This window comes from Sinocyclocheilus rhinocerous, unplaced genomic scaffold (genome assembly GCF_001515625.1).
Source record: "Sinocyclocheilus rhinocerous isolate Xijiao unplaced genomic scaffold, SAMN03320098_v1.1 scaffold576, whole genome shotgun sequence".
In the NCBI taxonomy this organism is placed as follows: domain Eukaryota; kingdom Metazoa; phylum Chordata; class Actinopteri; order Cypriniformes; family Cyprinidae; genus Sinocyclocheilus; species Sinocyclocheilus rhinocerous.
Genome location: NW_015662167.1, coordinates 2,916,428 through 2,942,503, shown reverse-complemented (window position 1 = coordinate 2,942,503; position 26,076 = coordinate 2,916,428). Strand labels below are relative to the sequence as shown.

Sequence of the window (26,076 nt, the reverse complement as noted above, 5' to 3'; positions counted from 1 at the left end):
TAATTGAAGCGATTGCTTTCAGTCACTGCACTTCTTTTTTTTTTTTTTTTTTTTCCTGTACAGATATATTAGCGTCCTTAAATCAAGATACATTTACTTCAGATGCAAATTGAACATCTGATGTCTTGGTTTGGTTTGGAGAGACTGAAAACAATTTCTGGAGCATCAGTGAGCATTCGAACCTTCTGTAATAGTTGCATATGAGTCCCTTAGTTGTCCTCAGTGTGAAAAGATGGATCTCAAAATCATACAGTCATTGTCGGAAAGGGTTCAAATACACAAAAATGCTGGAAAACCAAAGAATTTGTGGGACCTGAAGGATTTTTCTGAAGAACAGCAGGCAGTTTAACTGTTCAGGACAAACAAGGGACTCATAATCAACTATCACTAAACAAAAAAAACACAGCTGCAGATCATTCAGGTAAGCAAACAGTATTAAAAATCAAGCGTATGTAAACTTTTGAACGGGGTCATTTACGAAAAATTGACCCTTATGACTGGTTTTGTGGTCCAGGGTCACAAAGTGTGCCACAAATATTACGCTATTCAAAGTACATATATATATATATAATGGATGTATGCGTGTAATAATAACTAGTCATTATTAATAATATCTAGCTGCAATTTAAAATGAGGAGCTTGTCAAAATTTGAACTAACCCTCTGTCCTTATATTCCTTTCACTTCTGTGCCATAACTGCATGAGATCTTATTAACGTGTCATAGACTCTGCTGCAGCTGGTTCGACGGTTGGCTGGAGATCCCTGGCGGTGGATTTTCGTCTTTCTATCGTCCCGGGAAACCCTGCGAAGCAGCCGCAGCGTTTAATGAGCTCCATTCATCTGGACCAGCATGACCGAAGCGATTTTTCCCTTCTTGTAGACTGACGTAACAATATTACAATGAAAGGATGCATTTTCTTGGGCTTTATGAAAGTCTCGGCTCTCGTATAGTCACCAGGGGGCATGCACACGTCAATGCAGCGCGGGAAACATTTTAACATCGTAACATTGTAACGTCGGATCAGGGGAACGTTCGAATGGACGTAGGAGCAGCTCCGCGGCTCTTCATATCGCTGTAGTTTGTGTTACGGGAGGTTCCTGCTGCCCCCATCCACATGTAGAAAGAAAAAACATATCTTAAGCGTGCAGAATAACATAAGTGGACTTTGAACGATTAATTGCTGCTTTGAACGATTACGTAATTGTGGCATCCATAATTGTAATTGCGATTAGAAATTCTATTAATTGTGCAGCCCTAATAGGAGTGTAATACACTCAGCTTAATTAAACACACTTGACTGCTTGTAAATCCATTGCACAGAATTCAACTGATAAGCTCTTCTTTTTTTCTTTTTCTTTTTTTGGCCTGGCTAATATTTTTGAATTGTCAGTTCTTTCATTCAAAGTGACTTCCAGCTGGCCATTTGTACACTGTAAAAAAAAGTTGTGTTTTCCAGGCCTGAAAAAAAAAGGAATTCATATAATGAATATACATTTTTTTTCTAGTTTGCTCTATGTCATATTTCATTGGCTATAAATGGGTGTATGGCTATATTTCAGTGCTTGGGTTTAAATTATGAAGACAAGCCATAATTATATCTTCTTCTTTTCAGGAATCTTCAAATCAATGAGTCCAAATGGTTTGTAAAAATACTTACCACAGATTACTGGAAAGCTAAAAGAACATCCATAGAAATGTATAGGTCAAAAAGTGTGGGATCCCTTTAAGGCAGGGGTGCCCAAACTCGGTCCTGGAGGGCCGGTGTCCTGCAGAGTTTAGCTACAACTTGCCTCAACACACCTGCCTGGAAGTTTCTAGTATGCCTATAAGTGCTTGATTAGCTGGTTCAGGTGTGTTTAATTAGGGTTGGAGCTAAACTCTGCAGGACACCGGCCCTCCAGGAACGAGTTTGGGCACCCCTGCTTTAAGGTTACACGGCATGTGAACTCACACCTTTTACCTCACTTTCACCCCTTTGCAGCCATGGGACCTAAAGCTTATCTACAAGGCTACTTCATAATTTTTTACTCTTAGAAACAACTTTTTTAAACTGATCAGATGACAGATGAGCATCATCATCAAAGATATTAATAAGAAGTTCCACTTCCACAATATTACATCTTCCTGTTGTTGCCTGAATTAATCATATAACAGTCCTAGTATTTATACATGTTATATATGTTTAATCTTTAATATATTATAAATGTTTAATCAGTTCCAAAATGTTCCTCTATGATCAGCATAAATTTCCATCAAGAGTAAACATGTTGATATAATGATTTCTACAAGCTTACTGGCAGGCGAACAGAAATGAAGACGCTTTTTAACACTGCCGTCTGAAACACACACACACACACACACTGAAACACATGCTGATGTTTGTGGTTGTGGGTGTGTGCTCTCGACTCCTCAGGTGGTAATGAATAATATCATTCCCTTCTTTCACAGGGCAGGATGCCAGCTACAAGAGGCACATCAGATCCTAAATTACATTTGTCCCATTAATGATAATAGCTAGTCTGTGACAGAGCAGCTTTGGACTATTGTGCAAGTTTATTAAATAAGTTATAATAACACACTAACTGCACCTGCCTTGAGGATGACTTTACATGGAGAATCATTTAGAGTTGCCATAATATCATGGTACATTCCATAATGCTTTGTTGTTGTTGTTGTTGTATTTGCTGATCAAATCTTTTGTACTGCAAATTACCAAAACTCTTAATAGAAAGTGTTTTTTCTTTGTATTTGGCTTGTTGTTGTTTTTTTTGGTCTGTCATGACAGTGCGTATTTACATTGTCTCAGAGTGAAAATCCAGTCATGTTCTTCCAGGGAAGGCCTCATGCCTGATTCATTTTGTTGAATGGCCTTCCAGTTGTTATTTTTTTTCCTCTGAATTTTCTTGACTTTTGACCGATGTGACTCTAGTAGTCTAGTTGTCATTACACTGTTGATCATGCTACTTTCTTGTAATTCAAGCATGAAATAGAGTACAAGAACTGCATTGAGGTACTGAAGGTGTCGTTGCTGCTTTTAAGAAGATGCTTTCTTAGACGCAACTATTTCCGGAAAGTGGTTTTGAGACTTTCTCCTAGGACTGTTGACACTTAACATACAAAATGGCCCTGTAAATAAGCATCATCATCATGTGCTCTACTGCGGATCCATCGCAGGTGGTTGCACAATGAGACATGTTGTATTGAATGTAATTTGACAGAGAGAAAGCTTTGTCTATTCAGTCTTAAAGCAACTGTTCACACAAAAATTAATATTCTCTTATTATTTACTCACCTTTCTGTTGTTAAACCCTTTTTCCTGTAGAGATTTTTTGAAGAACCTTCACAGTGTACTTCACAAGTAATATAGCACATACATATTATTTTCTAATGTTTTTGGTGCTTTTTGGATCTTGACCACTGTGGTTGTTATAAATTATTGTTGCATGAACATTCTTCAAAAAAATCTACTTTTGTGTTCTCTAACAGTAAAAATGGCAAATTCAGCTTCACCATCACATTTTGCCATCACAGGAGTATGCCATTTTAAACAATATTAAATTAGAAAACGTTTTTTTCATATTTCAAAATATTATGCTTTTACTATGTTTTTTATTTCATTTTAAATGATACTTTTTTTTTTTATTATTATATACAAACATTGAGACTACTATCAAAAACATGTTTTGTGTTCTCTAACAGTAAAAATGGCAAATTCAGCTTCACCATCACATTTTGCCATCACAGGAGTATGCCATTTTAAACAATATTAAATTAGAAAACGTTTTTTTCATATTTCAAAATATTATGCTTTTACTATGTTTTTCATTTCATTTTAAATGATACTTTTTAAATTATTATTATATACAAACATTGAGACTACTATCAAAAACATGTTACATATGTACATTAAATGATTTTTTTAAAATGTGGAATACAAAATTAGATTTTTTTTAAGGGTTTGGAATTACATAATGGTGAATAAATAACTGAACAATATAAAATTTTGGGTAAACTGCTCCTTTAAAATCGAAAAGGGATTGGCCTCTTAATGGCAGCATGCAGATGCTCATGATAAGGATTAGCTGAGGAAAGTCGAAGAGTGTATTTCACTGCTAATCCTGATGCACGAGAGGGCGGTTTGACCCTTCACACCCACATGCACTCTTCGTTGTACTGAGACTCAGTGAGACTTGGCTTCTTTCACTTTTGCTATGATTCAAGGGTGCTGACACCACCCACCATCTGAGTGGACAGCATGTGTGATATTCATATGACTGCATGTAGTAATTATACCACTGGAGGAGAGCCATAGTGGACACTCCCAATTCAGTATTTACTCATGACCCGTGAACAGCTCCTCCTAATGGCAGGAATGTGTTATAGGGTTTATATTATTATAGGGAGAACATTTGCTCTGCAGATGGGGTGACAAAAATGCATACAGTGCCTATGAAAAGTTTTGCGCTTCTGGGAGGTTTTTCATGTTTGCTTCATTTACACCATTGAAATGTTTTTGTTTTTATTTTTGCTACTGATCAGACTTGTAATGTCAATATAAAACAGATGTGAAATAATAAAAAATATGAAAATTAGAGAAAAGGAAAATTCTAATTTCCTCACTTTCTCACCCTCATGCTGTTCCAAACCTATATGACTTTCTTTTTTCCGTGGAACACAAAATAAGATATTTTAAAGAATGTTGGTTTGTTTTGGTTCCTATTGACTTCCATTGTATGTTTTTGATAATACAATGGAGTTGAATGGGAACCAACACTTTTTAGTTCTTCACAATATCTTCGTTCGTGTTACACAGGAGAAAGAATAGGTTTGGAACAACATGAGGGTGAGTGAATGATGACAGAATTTTCATTGTTGGGTGGACTGTCCCTCTAATATGACACGCTAGTGCACTCAGTTGGGTTTTCAAGACACAAATAGTTCAACGAAGATCACTTGTGTGAAGTCAAGGGCCACTAAGTGACTACTGACAACTCTGAAGTGACTGTGATACAACAACTGTTGCTTGGGTGCTTCAACAGCTTAATGGGACAGTGGTGAAGAGAAAGCCACTGTTAAAAATTTCACATGACATCTCAGTTGTAGTTTTGCCAGAAGGCATGTGGTAGACTCTGAAGCCAGCTGGAAAAAAGTTGAGCTTGTTGGCCATCAGACTAAATGCCATATTTGGCGTATACCAGCAGCATATATCACCCTGTAGCCCAAGACTGGTTGCCCACTGAAGCTAAGCAGGGTTGAGCCTGGTCAGTACCTGGATGGGAGACCTCCTGGGAAAACTAGGTTGCTGCTGGAAGAGGTGTTAGTGAGGCCAGCAGGGGGTGCTCACCCTGCAGTCTGTGTGGGTCCTAACGCCCCAGTATAGTGACGGGCACACTATACTGTAAAAAAAGCATTGTCCTTTGTATGAGACGTTAAACCGAGGTCCTGACTCTGTGCATCCTGGCCAAATTTGCCCATTGGCCTCTTGACCATCATGGCCTCCTAACCATCCCCATATCTACTGATTGGCTTCGTCTCCTCTCCACCAATAAACTGGTGTGTGGTGGGCGTTCTGGCGCACTATGGCTGCCGTCGCATCATCCAGGTGGATGCTGCACACTGGTGGTGTTTGAGGAGATCCCCCCCCTTCCATGTAAAGCGCTTTGAGTACCCAGAAAAGCGCTATATAAATGTAAGAAATTATTATAATATTGAACACTGTGCATCATCGGAAACGCACCATTCCTACCGTGCAGGACTGGATTATGGACCAGGACGGTTCCCTGGGGCCTCGGACCTCCAAAACCTCAGGACATGTGGCCTGAGCCTGCCAAACAAAGCAGACCACTAGGGCTTCTCTAAGGGGCAGCCATGGCCTGGAAAATAGCAGTGGGTAGATAATGATTGGAGAAAGCCATCTGTTAACATTCCCATTCGGAATATTTCATCAGAATCCATGGCTGATTTTGAATGGCTGTCAGTGAAGTATGATTCTATTAGAACCAGATCTTTGAGTACTTGTGTAGGCACAGTATATATGTTTTACAGAACCATGATTAACCAGATTTTATTTGCCGTTAACTCAGTTCTGATATGCTGTTTGTTGTTACAGCTGTGTGGGAGTGGATGAAGATGAAGCACCAGATATTGACATCTATCACTGTCCTAACTGTGAAAAGACCCACGGCAAATCCACCTGCAAGTATCTTTCATTTATACTGTGAATGAATTAGGTGTTACTCAAGTCAAGTCACCTTTATTTATATAGCGCTGTATGCAATACGGATTGTTTCAAAGCAGCTTTACAGTAATAAACAAGAAAATAACAGTCAAATGAGACAAAGTTCAATTTTAAACAACAATGGGGTTATTATTCAGCTCAGTGTTGATTCATCAATTATTAAATGTGTTCAGTTCAGCTATAAGCAGCTCTATAAAAGGCAAAAGTGTTGCTATTCAGCTCAAGTTAATTAATTGTTTATATATAATTCATTATTCATATTAACAGTCAAATGAGACAAAGTTCAATTTTAAACAACAATGGGGTTATTATTCAGCTCAGTGTTGATTCATCAATTATTAAATGTGTTCAGTTCAGCTATAAGCAGCTCTATAAAAGGCAAAAGTGTTGCTATTCAGCTCAAGTTAATTCATTGTTTATATATAATTCATTATTCATATATAGGTCTCTTGAAGCATCTTGGAGACGTTGCCACAGTTCTTCTGGATTTAGTCTGTCTCAGTTTGTTCTGGATGAAGATGAGATCAGATCTCTGTGTGGAGCACTGGCTGTTTTCAGACTCCATGTGCAAACAAAAATCTCGCTGGATTATTACAATTAATGGCAAAATGAATGAATGATATTTCCTACTGACACACAGCAAAAGATAGAAATAACCCACTTAAAACCATTTTTTATCTGGTGAAAATACTAGTGTTCTAATCATTTTGGCCACCACTGTATACACACACACTACCATAAGTATATGTAATATTAAGCAGCACAAATGTTTTTAACATTGATAATAATATGTTCCTTGATCACCAATTCAGCATATTAGAGATTTCTGAAGGATCATGTGACACTGAATACTGGAGTAATGATGCTAAAAATTCAGCTTTGCTATTGCAGGAGTAAATTACATTTAAAAATATATTAAAATATAAAACATATAATGTTATAATAAATAATGTTCTAAAATGTTACTGGTGTATTGTATTTTTTTTCTTTCTTTGTTTGGATTTAATTTATATTTTAATTAATCATCATTTTCAGTATTATATTTTTGTACAAAAAAAAGATGAGGGTCTTTATTTATTGTATCAATCCAACACTTTAATAAATGAAAACAAGCTTTAGAAAAGTGATAAAATTGATTTACAACTAAAGTAGACTTATCCCATTAAAGACCTCCTACTGAATTTAGATTTACGAAAACAATTCACTTTAAAATGACAAAGTTTTGGTTACAAACCAAACCATTATGTTGATGTTTAAAATGTTCTTATCTTCTGTACACACTCGTACACTTATGCTTTTGCTTCTGCAGCTTGCAAACGTTTTTGTTATTTTTTTGCTTCATTAAGTAACTGTTTTCAATGAAAAAGACTTAAGTATATTGTGTTCGTGGTGTCTGATCTTGATTTGGCTGGTTTCACCTGTTTACAATTTTAACAGTGAAAAAGAAAAAGAGCTGGAATAAGCATGACACGGGGCAAAGTGGAGACGTCAGACCGGTTCAAAACGGCAGTCAGGTGTTCATAAAAGAGCTGCGCAGCAGGACATTCCCCAGGTACAGTACACCTTTGTGAAGATCCTGCCAGTGAAGAATTTAAAGGGCCAGTGCTCCTGATAAAGTCCAAGTCCTTCAGTTCATTTAGTGTTCAGTAGATGGCGCTCCATGATCAGCTTTGCTCAGGCTCTGAACTTTTCCACCAGACATGTGAACTGATGAAGATTCCAGTATGATGTCTTGGAGAAATTGTGTAGGTAACATGCTGACGGTTTGTTTTCCACTGCAGTGCAGAAGATGTGGTGGTCAAGCTGTCTGGAAGTCAGATGACGTTGGACTACCTTGAGGAGAATGGATTCAATGAGCCAATTCTCATCCAGAAGAAAGATGGGCTGGGGATGGCTATGCCTGCACCCACGTTCTACGTCAGTGATGTGGAAAACTATGTTGGTAAGTGTTTTATGAGGTATGATAAAACCAATGTTCCTCTTTTTTGATGATTAGTATGGAAGTATATCTGTATGTGCAATATGTTTATGTTCTAATTGATTTGTAACTTTTCTCGTTCAAAGGACCTGATGTTCTTGTAGATGTTGTCGATGTGACCAAACAGACACAAAGCCAGATGAAGTTGAAAGAATTTGTTGATTTTTACTACAGCACAAACAGAAAGAAAGTATTAAATGTGATCAACCTAGAGTTTTCAGACACAAGGTAAGCTTCAGTTTTTTTTCTAAGTAATAATGAAAAATGTAAATGTTCACATTTTACAGCAGATACATGTAACAACAAAGCAACAATATTAAGTACAATACACACTCCAGATGTCAGTATATTAATGTGTGTCATTTCATTTGGTAACAGGAGTATTTACTATTCTTCCTTTTATGTCTCTAGAATGGCCGATATTGTTGAGAGTCCGCAAATAGTTCGGAAGTTATCCTGGGTGGAAAATTACTGGCCTGACGATGCATTGTTGGGGAAGCCCAAAGTGTCCAAATACTGTCTCATATGTGTGAAAGACAGCTACACAGACTTCCACATTGAGTGTGGAGGTGCCTCTGTGTGGTATCATGTACTTAAGGTGACTCCTGCATGTTATATCTCAATGTTATTGCTAAAATTAAAAGTATTTCAAATTTGTATTCATTATTCTTAACGCTTACCATGATTTTACTTAAGGAAGTGTTGTATTTATAAATGATTTTAAAGTATGTAATTTACTGATTAATGAATTCATCAGTTATTAATATGGTGTAAAGTAAAACAAAAGTCGTAATTTGTGTGAGTAACTAATTTATATTGTAGTCAATAATTAACTAGTCAATTTAGTACATAAGATTGGCTTTATTACATTGTTCTCTTGAATACTTGATTTGAAATGATCAAGCACTGCATTCAGCCATTGAATATACTGTTGCATAGTGGATGTTGAACTTTATATTTCATCTGTGTGTTGTAAAGGGAGAGAAAATCTTCTTTCTGATCAAGCCCACTTCTGCCAACCTTTCTCTATACGAGCGCTGGAGGTCCTCCTCCAACCACAGCGAGATGTTTTTTGCTGACCAAGTGGACAAGTGTTACAAGTGCACACTGAAACAAGGGCAAACGCTTTTCATTCCATCAGGTGAGATTATTTTTTAATCATTTTTACTTGTAAATGACTTCATGAAGTTCTTAGATAACAACATTGCCTTGTTTTGTATTTAATGGCAGGTTGGATTAATGCAATACTGACTCCTGTAGACTGCTTAGCCTTCTCTGGGCATTTTGTCCACAGTCTGAGTGTGGAGATGCAAATGAGGTCAGTGGTCTGCTCAAAGTAATCTGCTCAAGACAATGCGTCAAAGTGAGAGAAATGTTGCATTTGATGCATTGTTAGATTAGCAGTATATCTCAGTATCAGGTTGTTGTTTAAACTATGCATACATATATAGAACTGTAAATATATTAAGTATAGTGGGGTGGATGTGTACTGGGATTATTATGTGGAATTATAAAGGCCTAATGTTTGCCATTTGAAAGTTATTCCATGCAGTTTGCCATGCAATGACAACTGGTGGACAGTGATGCAATTGAAGCACTCAAGCATCAAACATTCCCTGTTCTATTCTTAGCACTTTCAAGCCTCTGTAGCAAGGGAAAAAAAAAAGAGGGGAAGTCAAGAGCATATGCTTTTGCCTTCTGAAGTGCATTTTTCACATGTGTGAGACCACGATTTCCTCTCAAGGCACACTTTTCAGTAATCCTCTCTTTGCTTCTCCACTCAGGGCATATGAGGTGGAAAAAAGACTCAAAGTTGCCAGCCTCACTCCATTTCCAAACTTCGAAACAGCATGTTGGTATGTGGGGAAATACTACCTTGAGAGGTTTAAAGGTGAGCAATTCATAAAAAGTATTAAAAATAAATGAAAACAATTATATATAAAAATATATATATTTTTAGTTCGTTTTGTAGTTTCACCAAACTAAAAGTAAAAAAGTGCAAAGTGTCAACTTCACGGCAACCATTTACGTTATTGCAAACTTAAATCATTCACAGCAAAGCTCCCATGTGTGACTACCCTGAAGTGGCTTCAAAGGTTTTGCTTTCAAAAATTGCCTTTCCATCCTGCACAGCACAAGATTGATCCATAACAGTGAACTTTGGGACTGGAAATAAAAAGATCTAATGTCGTAAGGTAGACTCAAATGGCTTCCTTCTCGCTCGCTTCGTGCGTGATCCTGGAAGGGGTCTGCTGAGCAGATGAGGAGGGTCTGGATAGCGGTATATTATTGCAGTCATTAGATCGGTGCATCGTGGAGTTCACAGATGATTAGCTTAAAAAGGCAGAATCACTTGCTCCATTACAACCTGGTGTTTAAACTCCCCTCATCTGGCCTTGGACTGCGTGTTTATATTTCCACCATTTTACCCCATCACGTTACTTAATTTTGCCAGATTGCTGTAGAGCGCACATTGCAAAAAGGACCGCAGTTGGTCTCCGAGCTATCTGATGTTCAGAGGGGGGAATCGGCTTTCAAGGTCATCTTTTCAAGGGTTCAACTCTCGTGTGTGACTTCAGGTAGAGGGAAAAAAAGTCCTTGGCCCCTGGCCCAGCAGGCCGACTGGGCCACTGCCAGCTCAATTGCTTCTCTTCTTATTTCAGTGTTTCAGCTTTCACTTTATGTTCATGTTATTAATTTAAATGCAGTGTGGAATATATTTCCTGTAGTGGCTGTGTATCCAGTCCAATGTAATCAATGTTGAAGCCGGTGCTCCAAAAAGGCGTATGACTGTTTTTGGGCCGCTCTGGATTGAAGTAATCAGTTTGATATATGAATGGCCTTTGTTATTGAACAGTAATGGGTTCGGTTGAAAATGTAGTCCATTTTTATTTCTGGTGTAATGTTTCCCCATTTCTTTCAGTGAGTTTCATGCTCTGAGCGTTTCTGACAGGGCGACCACGGTCTTATGCATTGCTGCTAATGATTTAAGGAAAGTTGGACCTTTCACCAATTCGCCTATTTAGAAAACAGCCCTTTCTATGTTACTTATACGGCACTAGATGAGTGTTTGGATCTAGATGGGAATAATGGACTCTGATGCAAAATTTCCTGATCATGTTGCAGGTTTACATAAGGCAAACAAACAGCCACCTCCTTACTTGGTACACGGTGCCAAAATTGTCAACGGCGCATTCAGATCGTGGACTAAAAAACAGGTACATCTTGCTATAAATTGTATTATTTTCGATATTCTGTACTAGTTTTGCTGATTTAAATAATGTAACTTGACCGTGACTCTTGCTTTTGTCTTTTTCCAAAGGCTCTTTTAGAACATGAGGACGAGCTTCCAGAAAACATGAAGCCACCACAGCTCATTAAAGACCTTGCCAAAGAGATTCGGATTTCAGAGGTGAGACGTTGCAAAGTCGTTGGAGACTTGTCTTTACTCTCATTTATTCAGATATGATCTTGATTTTTATTATGTAGAATGTCTTTGAACGTGTTGAATCAACTATTGTCAGAATCAGTAATGGTTGACAACTTCTGTGTCTTTGACTCAGAACGCAACAAAAGCCATAAAGAATGAACCCAGCAACTCGAAGCCCCCGGCAGAGGAACCCCCGTCTGCTCCATCAGAACCAGAAGAGCCCATGTCCCCTGCCCACATCTCCACCCCTCCAAGAGATAAGCCAGCCAGGAAGAAAGCCACAAAGCCACCCAAAATCCCCAAGGCACCCAAACCACCGAAGGAACCCAAAATAAAAGAAGGTGGCAAAAAGAAAGCAAAGAAAGCGAAAGAAAGTATTTTACCTGAGAAAAAGCCCTCCAGTCTGGCAGCTCTTGAATCCCATGCAAAGGACATCCTGAACAAGATGGACCAGCCCAAAAAAGTAACGTTTTTTCAGCCTTATGATATTCCATATATATTTATGTATTTGAAATTACTTGAAAGGGTGTATTTTAACAAAAAAATAAGTAAAATGCAGTAAAAATTTCGTTAAAAAAAAAAAAAACTACTGTTCAAATGTTATTTGCATTATTTGATCACAGTAAAACAGTGAAATTGTGAAATATAATTTCAATTTAAAATAACTGTTTTATATTTTATAGTTTTATATTTCTGTGATCCTATCATTACTCCAGTCTTCAAAGTCAAATGATCCTTCAGAAATTATTCTAATATGCTAATTTGGTGCTCAAGAAACATCTTATTATAATCAATTTTGAAAACTGATATATTTTTTTGGGATTCTTTGATGAATAGGATTATTTTAAGTATAAATCTTCTGTAACGGTAGAAATGTCTAACTTCCAGTAACAGTTTTGAATCGGTTTACTGAAATAAACTGAACATGAACAATATGTAATGATGCTGCACTAGCAGAATCATTGTGAATATATGGTGAATATCTTTAGAACTCTCGGTATGCACTTTAATCCATTTATAATGTCCAACTTTTCTTGTCTCTCACATTACACAGCTGGTAAAGACTGGGATGAGTATCATGGAGAGGGAGATGAGTAAACCGAATGACGTTGATAAGTTTAAGATGATTCGAGAGCATAATAAGAACAAGACGGAGGCCAAATGGAAATATAAGGTAAGTTTGTTAGATTTACAATATAAGGAAACAACTGTAATGAATAACTCTGGGTCGTGGTGTAACACAAGCGTAATGATTTCCTCCACTGCAACATAGATCAGTGCTAGAGCGAAGCTTTGAAAATCCATGCAAATGATATCAAACCCCGACAAGTTGAAAAGTAGCACATAGGGCTTTGAGATCCTCCAGAAGTGATTTACACGTTTCAGATCAAAGCAATCAGCAGAAATAACTCTGCGGCTCAGTCACTCTCTCTGTTCTGGGCTCATCAAATCTGCAGAACCCTTTACCCAGGCTCAGAGTTTACCTAATGCTGTAATGCTATGTCATATCCCCGACATGCCAGCTAAGTATTTACATATGCCGTCCTTTCTGCTCTAAAAATGAGTGTGTTGTGTCATTATTGTTGGATAACATGGGATGGCTTTTGTAGGAAAAGCTTAATTCTGGTGAACGGAAGGCATTACAGGGCTTTCGTTCAAGGAGGAAAATTCAATGCCAGACAGCCCAGGAATGTTTGTAGTTGCTCCAAGTCTCCTGATCTGAGTGCTCCTTTGCCGCTTGCCAAACATTTGCAGATGGAGAGGAGTCTCTGCTAGATAGTCTTCAAGGTCATCAGCCGCAATGGCTTCAGTCTTTGACGTCTGATCACAGTGGATGAGGCTGACAGATAGAGGCTGACAGCGAAGACCTGTGAAATGTGTGAGACGGGAAGAGTTTCAAAGCACTGATTGTCGTTTGGTGTTTCTTTTCATCTTTCAGAATAGCAAACCCGATTCGTTATTGAAAATGGAAGAAGAGCACAAATTTGACAAAAGTCTACTCAGCCATAAAGACAATAAATTTTCATTTTCATTGTCGAATAAGAAGTTGTTGGGGTAAGTGCAGTTGTATTGAACTTAATTCTGACATTTCATACATTTATTGATTTTAATAAAAATTATTTCATTATACTAATCATTTAGAAATATTTTAATTCAGTTGACAGCCCTAATTTTGAGCAATTCTGTGTTTTTGCACCAGATTGTCTCTTCTGACAATCCAACTAATGTTCTTTTCCATCATCTGGCTTTCTCAGATCAAAGATGCTCAAGACCCAGACCAATTCGAGTGTTTTTGGCTCAATACAGAACATAAAGGAAGAAAAACCCAAGCCCGTGAGAGACGAGTATGAGTATGTCTCTGATGAGGGGGAGCTTAAGATTGACGAATTCCCAATCAGGAGGAAAAAGAACGCAGTCAAGAGAGACTTTTCCTGTAAGGTTTCATGATATGCGATCTGGGTCAGGGTGATTTTCTGATTAAATAAAACATCATTTAAGAGCAAAAATGATTATAGACTTTATAATCAGGCCCAGATGGAATCTGCAGACTTCTGTTGTATTTTTTACACTGATTTTAGGCGAAAGACTACAGAAATGAGTGTTAAACAGTACTATAGTCTTATTGGTATCTGAAAGTATAATCAAAAATATTTAATAAACAAACACAAAAGGGGCGGAGCAAGGGCCCAAAATTAAATCTGCCAATGACGAGTGAATTAAGTCAAATTTGACTGGTCATGAATAATTCTTATGGGCAATGATCTGTTTTTCATTATTTTAATAATATATTAAATATTAAAAATGTAATAGTTTTTAAGAAGTAATATGTTGTCCTAATAACAGTGAATTATTTTGCTTTTTGATTTATTTTTCTTGCATTAGTAGATTATGATTATTTCACATGTGTTACCACATGTAGTAAAAAAAAAATCCTAGTTAAACCTTAGATGGTAAATTTCCAGATAAAGTTGCAGTTACTGTCCTGTGCATTTAATTTAATGACAGTTTTTGCTTGTATTTGGCAGTGTTAATTTTGCTCCCTGGCTGATGCATATGTAGAAATTTGTGAGTGACAGCCATTCAGATTATGTGGAAATCCTCTACCACCGATTCCATGTTGGCCTGCCTATAAGAGATACACTTGTCTTTTAACTTTCATCTCATGCTGTGTGAGAATAATGCTGAACGTCTGATGCTATTTACAGTTTTATCAAACATCAAAGAGCCCATTCAGCCAGCGAAAAAGCCAAAGCTACAACAGTCGGACATGAAGGTGAGCATAAACTCTATTTAGATAGCCGGTCCAGTGTTATTTAACAGAACATCAATAATATTAATAATATTTCTCTTTAATCAGACAGTGGTAATAACATTAAAAGGCTGATTGACAGTAAACAGGAAGAAATTAGGACAAAATCTAAATCTCCAATCTTTATTTCACGAAGTAGCTGATTAAATCCTTCTGGATGCATTTAAAACATCATAGCGCTGATGTTCTCGGCTTGTAATAATTCACCCATTATGTTCTGACTTAAACCAACATACGGCACAAATCAAAGAGAGCAAGCTGCAAGACGGAGCCAAATATCACCTCAAAAGTGATGGAAGGAAATAGCTGTGGACTGAATCAAATGAGAGTGAGAAAGTTAATCACGACAGAGGCCTACAGGCAAACTATTTTAGGGGTTACAGAAGGTTACAGGATATACCAATAAAATACCACAAACCTAAGAAAAATCATGTCTACTTTTCATAATGTCTATGCACATAAGTGTGCTCAGGTCAGGGTATATTAGTATTTTGCTAAGGCAAAACATTTACCAGCTTATGTGAAATGGAGTGTGTTTATACTTTTGTTATTTCAGAGTCCAGATTCATCAGATGAGGAATCTCTCCACATAGACACAGAGGCCAAGACAGAGGTCAAAGGTCGTAACTCCAAGGTCTCTAAGAATAAAGGAGGCAGTTCAGCTGGGATTCTGGATCTCCTGTGCAGTGGAAATGACATCAAACATTTTTATGGTGGTTTAAAGGTGATGTGTGTAATGTTTTCAATATTAAAATATTATACTATAATATGTAGAATATTTCAATATTTTATAAAAATTTTTTTAGTTTGTTACTGTTTTGACTTTATGTAAACTATCTGTTTTTCCCTGAAAGTGCAAAATTTGTTTGTTTTTGTTTTTTCACATTTTTGGGATATCACCAGTGTTATTTTAGTATTAGTTATATATTATTATAGTATTTATAAATTTTTTGAATACGCTTTTCACTTAATAGGTGGTAATCTGCACAGGCTAAATCTGTATTTTCTGCTGGATACCTCAAGCTCAAAAGCAGATGTGGACACAATAGTCTTCTCGGCTCACACGGCAGGCAGCAGCGTGGACAGTTTGGACATGTTCGATGATGACCAGGACCACCTGGAAGCTTGCTTTAGGGATTCTGATTACGGTAAGTTCTTCAAACTTATACTTTTACTGTGCTTACAGCGACAAAGTTGACTTTCTTTCTTCTGAGGAACCCAAAAGATATTTCGAAAAAAGTCCACAGTTTTGTTGTCCATACAATTAAGTTGTGTAATGTTGCTTGGACCCCAAGATTCAGAAGAAAAAAGGGTTTGGAATGGCTGAACTATCCCTTTAAGAACCCATTTGGAGAACAGATTGCAATTCTCTCATACCTTCATCTTGGATAGCTTGTTTGCACTATTATCAAGACCAATTAGTTCCTCTGAGACAATTTGTCAAGGATGTTTCATGATGACTTGGAATTGCTTAGGTGCCCTTAGAGCAAAGCCAAACAGTGTAAATCTGCTCTATCAATGTTCTGATTAGAGTTTGATTTTGACTTAGGGGTTCTCATTCACGGCAAAGTGACAGGCGTGTTTACTCTCAGATAGAACTTTTCAATCCCCCCCTTCTGAGTGGTCTCTTTTATAGCTTTTGTGAACCCATTCCAAGAACAGCAAGACCATTAGTAGCCTGTTAATAATCCATTAGCATGAGTTTTAAACTGTTGTTTTAAATGCTTTTTGATCTGATACCCTAATTAGTCATTACTAGCACGCACATTCCCGTTCGGACTCACACTAAGAGAGAGTTTTATCAAACACACAGGCATTCCTCCTTTCTGTAAACATTTTTTTTTTCTTTGTCTTGATAATTTAATTGTTGGAAATTGCGTGTTCCTGAGTAGTTGAGTTCAAAGAAGCTAGGTGCATGCAGGCCGAGGCAGGGCAAGGAACAGCTGCCGTGCATCTGTGTCACGCTAAACATCCTGTCCAATGAGAAAATACTTAGCACTGTAGTTTATGGAGTGCAAAAACAGGGTGCTTTCTCATGTAAAGCTATATGTTTAAAACTAATGTGCTTCGACAGCGCACATTTACATTGCTTTCTCTAGCGACTTTAAACCATGCATATGGCGTTTCAAAAAGAGAAGACGTTCCAAAAGCAATGAAAATGGTGGTATCTGTAGAATTAGCTAACTTTTGCTTTTTGTAACCATGCATTTTCATTTATTTATTTTTGTTTTGTTTGCTTATAAAGATAATATTGTTAAACTATTGAAGTATTGTTGTTGTTATGATTATTTTAAATGTATTACTCTTATTACTCTATATTAATTGCCATGCATGTATAGCCTTAGATGCTGATATGGCATTAAATGAAAATGATGTGTTTTTGTTTGTCTGTTTGTTTGTTTTTTCCAGTTTATCCATCTCTGGAATCTGAGGAGGACAGTCCCATTTTCAAATCGAGATCGAAAAAAAGGAAAAATACAGATGACACTCCATATAGTCCAACAGGTAGTGCAAAGTTTACAGTTTCAGGTGGGAATCTGACTATAATGTAAATTGAATCACATGGGATTATATTCATACTGTTGCAGCACGAGTTGGGCCCACTGTACCACGACAGGAGAGACCAGCTCGGGAGGGAGCACGTGTGGCGTCCATAGAGACAGGATTGGCAGCTGCGGCGGCTAAATTGTCTCATCAGGTTAATGCTTTATTACATTTTACATTTTATTATGTTTCTATTCTTAAATGAAGTAAATTCTAGGGATGCACACAATGAATATACTGTATATAAAGCTAAAATCGCAATATGGCTTAGTGTGATTTAATTCATTACATAAATACATGTGGTGCGTGTTTCAAAGTGTTCATTTCCATGCATGCAGCTCATAATCCACTGTTTTCAGTGTCTTGGAGCAGCTCCGTTCAAAGTTCATACTGCACTACACAAACTCCATTTCTGCATCTGCTCTGAGCTTGGTTCGCTTATAACATGTATTTGGGAATATATATCAACCACCTTCTCAAGGTTGTAATAAAAAGCATTTATATACACTTACTGTTACCAGCAAATGAGAAGCTGTGGTTTTCCAACAAAATAAAAGCTGAATTGGATTAAAATTTGAAAATGAAGACAGCTAGTATTAGTATTGTAATTTTACAGTTGTACTGTAAAATAAAATTATAAAATTTTCTGAAATACTCATTTTTTATATATTTACAGTGAAATATTACAATAGTATTAATTTGGGGTTTAAGAATGTTAGTTAGTAATAATAGTAATCAGAATAAAATAGTATTAATAATAATAGTTTTTATTATTATTAATATTATTTTGTAATGATATTGGTAATCACAAAAGTTTGGCCTACAAACAAGCACAGCAAACCTAGTCTAATTAAAACTGCCAGAGAAATCGCATTAGCTTTTCCCCCCCAATCGTATAGCCCTAGTAAATACTGTGTAAAACAATTAATTTATTTACAATTTTGTGGATGTTGCATTTGGAATCATTGCATTGCACCATGCCATTCATTTACAGTCCAAATGCCTGAGACCACATGAACATTTTATCCTGGACATTATAGTTTGTATAATTTTGAAAGGTTAGATTTTGGATTCTGATGTACAATGAAGAGATATTTAACATCTTGCACTGTTTATGGTCACAAATTTGTGGCATTGACCATGTGAACTCCTTTGTGTCTTAAAGCACAAGACAAGCTTGTGAAGAACATGATCTTCAGGTTTTACACACACTTGTGGAGTTCATGCAGCTCGAGTGTCATTAAAGTAAAAGAGATGAATACCAAGAAATTCTGAATCCTTTCTAATAGCTTCCATTTTTTTAATAGAAACATCTTAAGACTGATTTAGCTAAATGACCCTACTAACTAGTTCTTGCTACAGGAGGAGCAGAAGATCAAGAAGAAGAAAAAGAGTACCAAAAAGAAGCCCGTGGCTGTAGAGGAGCCTCACAAACTCGCTCAGGACAGCAGCTCTCCAGAACCCACCCCGGACTCTGAGACTAACCTGGGCGACCATGAGTACAGCACTGGAACGAGCAAGACCGCCGGCAGCTCGCAACCCATGGCCCCCGGAGTCTTCCTCAGCCAGAGACGGTCTTCATCATCATCGTCATCTCAGAACACCTCATCTGTCCCGCCACCAAAAGTCGAACGTGGGAACTCGACAGACGCCAAAGGTGATTTTGGCCAAAACATAAATAAGATCTTCTGTGATGAGTATCGATTCATGTTTAAAGGTTTGTTTATGCTGCACTGGCCAATATGAGAGTTGCAATTTCGCGATCTTTAATAATTTATTGACACAGCTGTGGCTTAATAATGTATTGCCGTGATCACAGAGTTGCAAAGTTGTTGTTGCATATGCTAACCATTTTGCCTCGTCTCGCCCACAGCCAAGCGGCTAAAGAAAGGAATGGCAACGGCCAAACAGAGACTTGGAAAAATCTTAAAGATTCATCGTAACGGCAAGCTTCTGCTGTAACGTGGACAATGGGTGACTTTCTCCTGACGTTTATGGACCCGTGGACTGATCCCTCCCTCCCTCGACAAGCCGAGATGAGAGCATAAGGACTGAAACGGACGGGAACGTGAACAGGATCCCACAAGTTTTCAATTTCTAAGAAGAACATAGCTCAGATAGGTTTTTGCCTCTTCTTTTACTTTATAACTTTCAGATATTAAAAATGTACAGAATACCTGCTATTAATATTTTGTAAGAAGAATTTGTCTTGTTTTACTACACCTATCAGTTTATCAGGGGTTGCTAATATATTATAAGATACAGTACATAGCAGTCATTCCAAGATAAAGAAAGTATCCCTTGCATGTATTCCAGTTGCATGCATTGTTTTGATGAGGGGAAAGGGTTGGTGGAAGGTTGCAAACAAGAATTTCATTTTTGCTTATTGGATGTGGCTTATCATTGTCTTTTTAATTTTTTAACAAGTATTACTGAAGACATGACGATTTTCACAGTAACTGGTGGGTGATTTTAATATCCCCCATTTGGAATTTACTTTCCTTAATCCTTAAGCAAAAAAAGCATTTTTACACGGGACAACTGAAAAAGTACTTTTCTGTTTGCTAAGCACTATCGCAGATAATATTTATTGACCGAATATAATTGTAAATGTCCTAGGTAGTTTGAAGCCCTAAGGCACTTACAAAACTTCAGTGAAGCACAAATATGAACTCTTATTTTTAGTAACATTGTATATCTTCACAGCTATTATAAAACGACAGCTTTAAAAAAAAAAAAAAAAAAAACTTTTTTTTTTTCTACAAATATAGGGAAAAAATTTGTTTTTGTGGGGAAAAACTGTCAAGTTGTTAAACATGCATATCGATAACAAACCATATTTTCACTAAATAACATGGTTGAAATATCTTATTTTCCCCGTTGGTTTAGCAAATCATCGTATCACATGAAATAAAATGAATTGTTAGCACGTCTTTTAAAATGTTATTTATATATTACTGTTGTTTTTAGACATTGATACTACAATCAGTTTTATGTCATACTGTTTTTTTATTGTTTGACAACGTAGCTCTTATTACGGTTACAGAACACTCGGCAAAACAACGAAACACTACATGAATGGGATCTCTAGCACTGATGATAAGCCTCATCCATGACATTTCACTACATGGGGATACTTTCTCTCTTCTGTTTGTTTCACAGGCAGCACCAATTACCCTAGAATGAAATATGCATTTATATTGTTCACAGTACAGTATGTAGAATGTAGCCTGTATATAGCTTTTTAAATGACTACTTTTTGTATCCTTTTTCCTTAATACTTCATTATACATTTTTACTAGTTTTTGCTAATTACAGACAAATATATATATAAAGATATAGAAATAGTCATTACCTTTTAATTTTTTTTTTGTTAGATACACAATAGCTGAACTTTTTTTAACCATTGTTTTGTTTTCATTTCATTCTGTTATATTAGACAAAAGGTGTTGCCTGGAGAACAAAATAAACAGTGTAACATTTATTCTCATATGGCCTTACATGCAGAAAACCATGTGTATTATGATTCATTTATGATGGGGGAGAAGGAAAAAAAAATCAACAAAGTTTCTACGACCAGCCTGACATTTGAGCTAAAATACCCCTGATGGATTTTAAAGTTATTTTACTAGCACCTTGTGAAGTGTTTTCTGTGTCAGTGATGTAATTTATTAATGTTTGTAGCCTTTTATACTTGTATAATTCTTAAGAGGTTTGTTTTAAATATTTTATCAGTTTGTGAGCCCCTTAGGACACTTTTATCATTAACATTGGGCAATAGTTCCTTTTTTTTTTCGTCTTAGCAAAACAATGTCTTTATTGTTTTCATCAAATCAAGTGCAACTGCTCATCAATACAAAATGTTACATTACTATTGTTATTATTATTAAGCAGCTATTTTCAGTTTTATTTTGGTAATAGAGTATGTACATTCTTAACCAGGTTTACTGTGTTCATAAATTGCAGTGTTTTAGTTACCGATGTAAATCTTGTATCCACCTTTCCGATTCGAAACACTCAGAATCTTTGTCAATGGAACCATTTCAGGTTTTTATTTGTACAAAATGTGTGTTGCTTTGTTGTGGTTTATTTTTATATGTTCAAACAATTAAATGCATCCACTGTTTCATGGCAGTGAATGATACATTTGTAGTAGTGCACTTTGTTTATCTGACTCACAAAGATGCGTTTTAAATTATTGTCTATCTATGTCATGTGTTTTCACAAATGTCTTCCTTTCTTGCTGTTTATTTTTAACCTTTTGTATAAGGCTTCATTGTCCCATGCATAATTTGTTTTTCTAAATGCGACGAGTCACTCGTTATGTATTTAAGTCTGTTCCCATTCCATAACGGCACACAAAAGTCAGTTTTGGTAACATGTTCTTCCACCATTCATATGGAATGGCAGGGCTCCACACGTTCTCTGGAACATGCTGTGGTAATTACTTTTAAATGGGCTCATGCTACTGTACCATTCAGGTCTGATGCCCTGGAGAAACTCTCGACTCGCACACAATCCACCCATTTAGAACCACATTGTCCACTGGGAGCCAAGCTGCACTTTTTGCGTTCACTTGTTCATTAATACACAGCTAAAGCCAAAACACCAGTCGGCGGCTCCGGCCAAATCATTACCATGAACCAAGCCGAGGTCAACACTGTTAATACTTTATTCGTGTTGCTGGACTCTGTCGTGTAGTTCTAATATATTTATTTGAAACAGTGCATATGTGTAAGAGGATGTGTGTATAGGCCTGTCACGATAACTTTTTGTTGTGGGATATATTGCCCCAGAAATAATTGCGATAAGCGATATTATTGTCATTTTAAAGACCATGTTATGCCACTGAATATATAATAAATGAATATTAGATACCTTAAAAAACCTGAATAAATAGTAAATAAATAATTTCTAACAAAAAGTGCAAAGTAACAAGGTTTTGAAGTTGGGAGCACCAGTGCTACCAAGTAAAAAAGTTAATTTCGAGCCCTGAGAAGCATTTTTTAAATTTGATCTAGCACCTCATGACTACACCACGTTATGTACGAGAAGCTGCAAAAGACACAGGCGCAAGTGGAATGTACAAAACATGGTGACATTAATTTTTAAGTAAATATAATGGGCGATATATTGCGTCACTAAAAATGATTGAGGTCATATACATATATTGCGCGATAAGTCGATATATTGATTATTGCGACAGGCCTACGTGTGTAGAATAATATTGCACTCATGATACCTTTAGCTCTGTGTGTAAATTGTCTATCTGTGTTTTTTTCTTTATTTCTTAGTGGCTTCCAATTGTTCTCGTTTTCAACATAGCTCTCGTCTTGCCCTGATTTACAAGGATTGGAGGTGAACATGCAGAGAGCCACCAGGTGGAGATAAATACGTCTGTTGCGGAAAGGGTTGGCAGGTACATCTGCTCGACTTCTGACATCAGTTAGGATTTTTACAGATCAAAATAAATGTAATTTCTGTGAGTTTATGATAGATAATTGCTGTATAAACAAAAGACAGGTTTGTCATTGATGGGTCTTTTTTGAGCTCATTTGGAGAGGAAATACAGAAAAATGTTAGCCTAGTTCAAAAACAATTGTCCATAAGCAAACAATTACTGTAAAAATGTGGCCTCAACCAATTTCACATTTTTTATGTTTACTTTTTCCTTTATTTCTTTCCTTTGGTCTTCAACGTTACACACGATACCACATAAATCTTAACGGCATGACATACATTTCAAATAATTTAGGATAAAACCATATTTGAGTAGGTATTTGTTATTGTTGGAGTACGTGCCAGGGTTCCACTCTCAACATGAAAATGCCGATTTTGTCATCGACATCTGCCACGTATCACACGCAGCGCAGAAAACGCCACAGCTCATTGCTTCACGGTAAACCAAACCCCCCAGCAAAGTAGCACCCATGTCCCCCCCTAAGTACTTTGTAGCGTATTAATGATGTTTATCTCTGAGAGGAATTGCAGAAGAAGCCCGTATATCAGGCCTAACTTGTTCCTGCCACCAGTTTGTTTGTCTGTGCACAGCAGTGTTTAGCAAACATTGTTTTAGCAGTTAGTTAACATCAGAAAAAGCAGTGCCATTTCAGAAAGATTTAGTATGACTGATTTGGAAGGACATGGGTGGTTAAGCTCTTTAATTTAATATAATATTCAAAAAATAACTGAATATATATAAAATAGAACATTAAGAGCGAACCCTTACATTTTCATTCATGGGTTCTGTGGCCAAATATCTTTATAGAGTTTATATCAATACTGTTTAAACCGATTAATAAATAAGCAGTGATTTATTTACCATGTATTTCAATAAATCTTACACTGACAGTCAAAAGTTTGGACAATCATACTTGTTAATTTTTTATTTGTTTTTTATGTTTTTGTTTTTATTACTACTACTATTAACATTTTAGAATAGTAGTAAATTCATCAAATTATGAAACTTTGCATAGATCCTTCAATATCTGGTCCAACTTGATAAAATTGGAACTAAATAAAATTTTACTTGTAAATAAATTCACATATTTAATTACTATTATTATTTTTACAAAACTAACTTGTAATCATAGAAAACATGAATGAATTGTGTTCAAACATTTGGCTGGTAGTATTTTCAAATGTCCTGGGCTGCGTTTCTTGATAACGATTGATCTTAGGACTTAAGAGCGTTTTCTTCTTACGATGCACTTAGGGCTTTACAATTACTCCAGAGCACTCTTAGTTCTACGACGTTTTTCAAGTGCTACTTAAGTTACGATGCTTTTGGGAAAGAGATCGTAATATTAAGATCAGTCGTATGATCGTTTTTACGAACTTCTTAGGCTTACGAAGCTTTTGGGAAACGCAGCCCTGTTAGATTTGCAAATATGAAGAAGGCAATACTTACATTTAAAATGTATTCTTCATCCACAGAGACATCTGTCCGATGTCCTTAGAATGTGTGTTATTGTTCAGCTTGTGGACAGCAGATGGCTTAAGCAATGCAGGACATTCCCCTCGCCAAAAAATCACAGAGAAAAAACACTCGAACAGGCATGTTGGCTGCATTGAGAAAAAGAAACCAATCTAAATTCATTGCTTTGTCAGTTAATATTGTAATGATTCTGATGAAACAGTACAGGTAATCAAATAATTATTTGATGCTATCATTTGATATATTATTATTTTATGCTATTTATATGATTTTATGTGCTTATTTAGGTACAAACCTCATAACACTTAGGAGACCGTCTTTTTGTCCTTTTATTTTATATAGCATTTTCCCTTTCTGTACCTGTTTTACAGCACTGTCACTGGACATAAAATCATTTCTGAGTCCGTTAGGAATTAATTATAGGTGCCTTTTAAGGAGGGCAAGTGGTTTCATAATTGCAGTGTCAGGGGAGTCCAGGTGGAATCTGCTGAGTGTCATATTTGAGCTTATCTCATGGTGATCATATGCGTCGTAGCGGTCACAGATGTGAACGGCCGCCCGCCTCTCACTATGATTTCAGTAAAAGCCCTGCGGTCTTATTAACAAGCCCCCAGTGGTTCAGTGAAACGTGCCATGCAGAAGATGCTTTAATTGCATTGGAATGTTTGAGTAATTCATGTCTTTGTGTGGCCTAACAGTGGTGCAGGCACTGCTGTGGATTATTGGTGGTCTTCAGCCTCAGTTACATTGTACAGAGGGGAGCAAGATCCCATTGATGCCCCTGAAGAAATCCTTTAGGGACTTTCTGTTCTATGTGCATGTGTCTATGATGATAATACAGAATATAAATTTAAATGTATGCATTTAGCAGACGTTTTTATCCAAAGCGACTTACAGTGCATTCAGGCTATACATTTTTTATCATTTACCATTCAGTAAGAATTTTTTAAAAAGAGATTAATACTTACATTCAGCAAGGATGCATTAAATTGATCAAAAGGGACAGGAAAGACATTTATAATGTTACAAAAGATTTTAATTTAAAATAAATATTGTCCTTTTGAACCTTTTATTCACCAAAGAATCCTCAAAAAATGTATTGTGGTTTCTATAAAAAAAGAAAAAATTAAGCTGTTTTCAGCATTGTTAAAGGGGTGGTTGATTGCGATTTCACTTTTTTTAACGTTAGTTAGTGTGTAATGTTGCTGTTTGAGCATAAGCAATATCTGCAAAGTTACGACGCTGAAAGGTCAATGTAAACGGAGATACCGTCTTTTAAAATTATGGCAGTTTAATGCCTACAAAAAAGGCTGGTAGGGACTACAACGAGCTACTTCCCAGGTTTGTGACGTCACAAACCCTGATAAACCCCACCCCCAGGAACATGCAACAAAGGGGCAAGGCCATGCTGCGCTGCTTAGAGAAGAGGAAGAGTTGTTGCCATGCCGTCAAAACTAGGGGTGCACGAAAAATCTATTCATATATGAATCGCGATTCTGTCTTCTAACGATTCTAATGGATTCACAAGTTTCAAAATCAATGTTCTAAAGCAGCGGTTCTTAATCCTGTTCCTCCCGTCCCCTGCTCTGCACACACTCTGCTCTGCATCTCTCTCTCACCTGGGGCCTCATTTATAA

At 36.7% G+C, this 26,076-nt stretch overlaps 1 protein-coding gene across 1 annotated transcript; it reads left to right on the top strand.

Moving 5' to 3' along the window:
- Positions 1 to 4,839: 4,839 nt before the first annotated feature.
- LOC107727751 (lysine-specific demethylase phf2-like) lies at positions 4,840 to 20,230 on the top strand. The gene is made up of 23 exons (XM_016537710.1): positions 4,840 to 4,845; positions 5,042 to 5,124; positions 6,112 to 6,197; positions 7,678 to 7,792; positions 8,022 to 8,182; positions 8,305 to 8,446; positions 8,630 to 8,816; positions 9,197 to 9,359; positions 9,449 to 9,536; positions 10,003 to 10,109; positions 11,345 to 11,436; positions 11,541 to 11,630; positions 11,782 to 12,111; positions 12,703 to 12,822; positions 13,588 to 13,703; positions 13,904 to 14,082; positions 14,855 to 14,922; positions 15,515 to 15,644; positions 15,933 to 16,106; positions 17,368 to 17,463; positions 17,547 to 17,656; positions 18,865 to 19,159; positions 19,376 to 20,230. Exons 1-23 carry the CDS (start codon positions 4,840 to 4,842, stop codon positions 19,462 to 19,464), a joined length of 3,027 nt encoding a protein of 1,008 aa, XP_016393196.1. The 3' UTR covers positions 19,465 to 20,230.
- Positions 20,231 to 26,076: the final 5,846 nt, after the last annotated feature.

Bases quoted from the DNA above. Each gene is read 5' to 3' on its own strand.
- LOC107727751 (XM_016537710.1), top strand. The intron at 11,437-11,540 runs GTACATCTTGCT...CTTTTTCCAAAG, and splicing joins GATCGTGGACTAAAAAACAG to GCTCTTTTAGAACATGAGGA. The intron at 11,631-11,781 runs GTGAGACGTTGC...TCTTTGACTCAG, and splicing joins AAGAGATTCGGATTTCAGAG to AACGCAACAAAAGCCATAAA.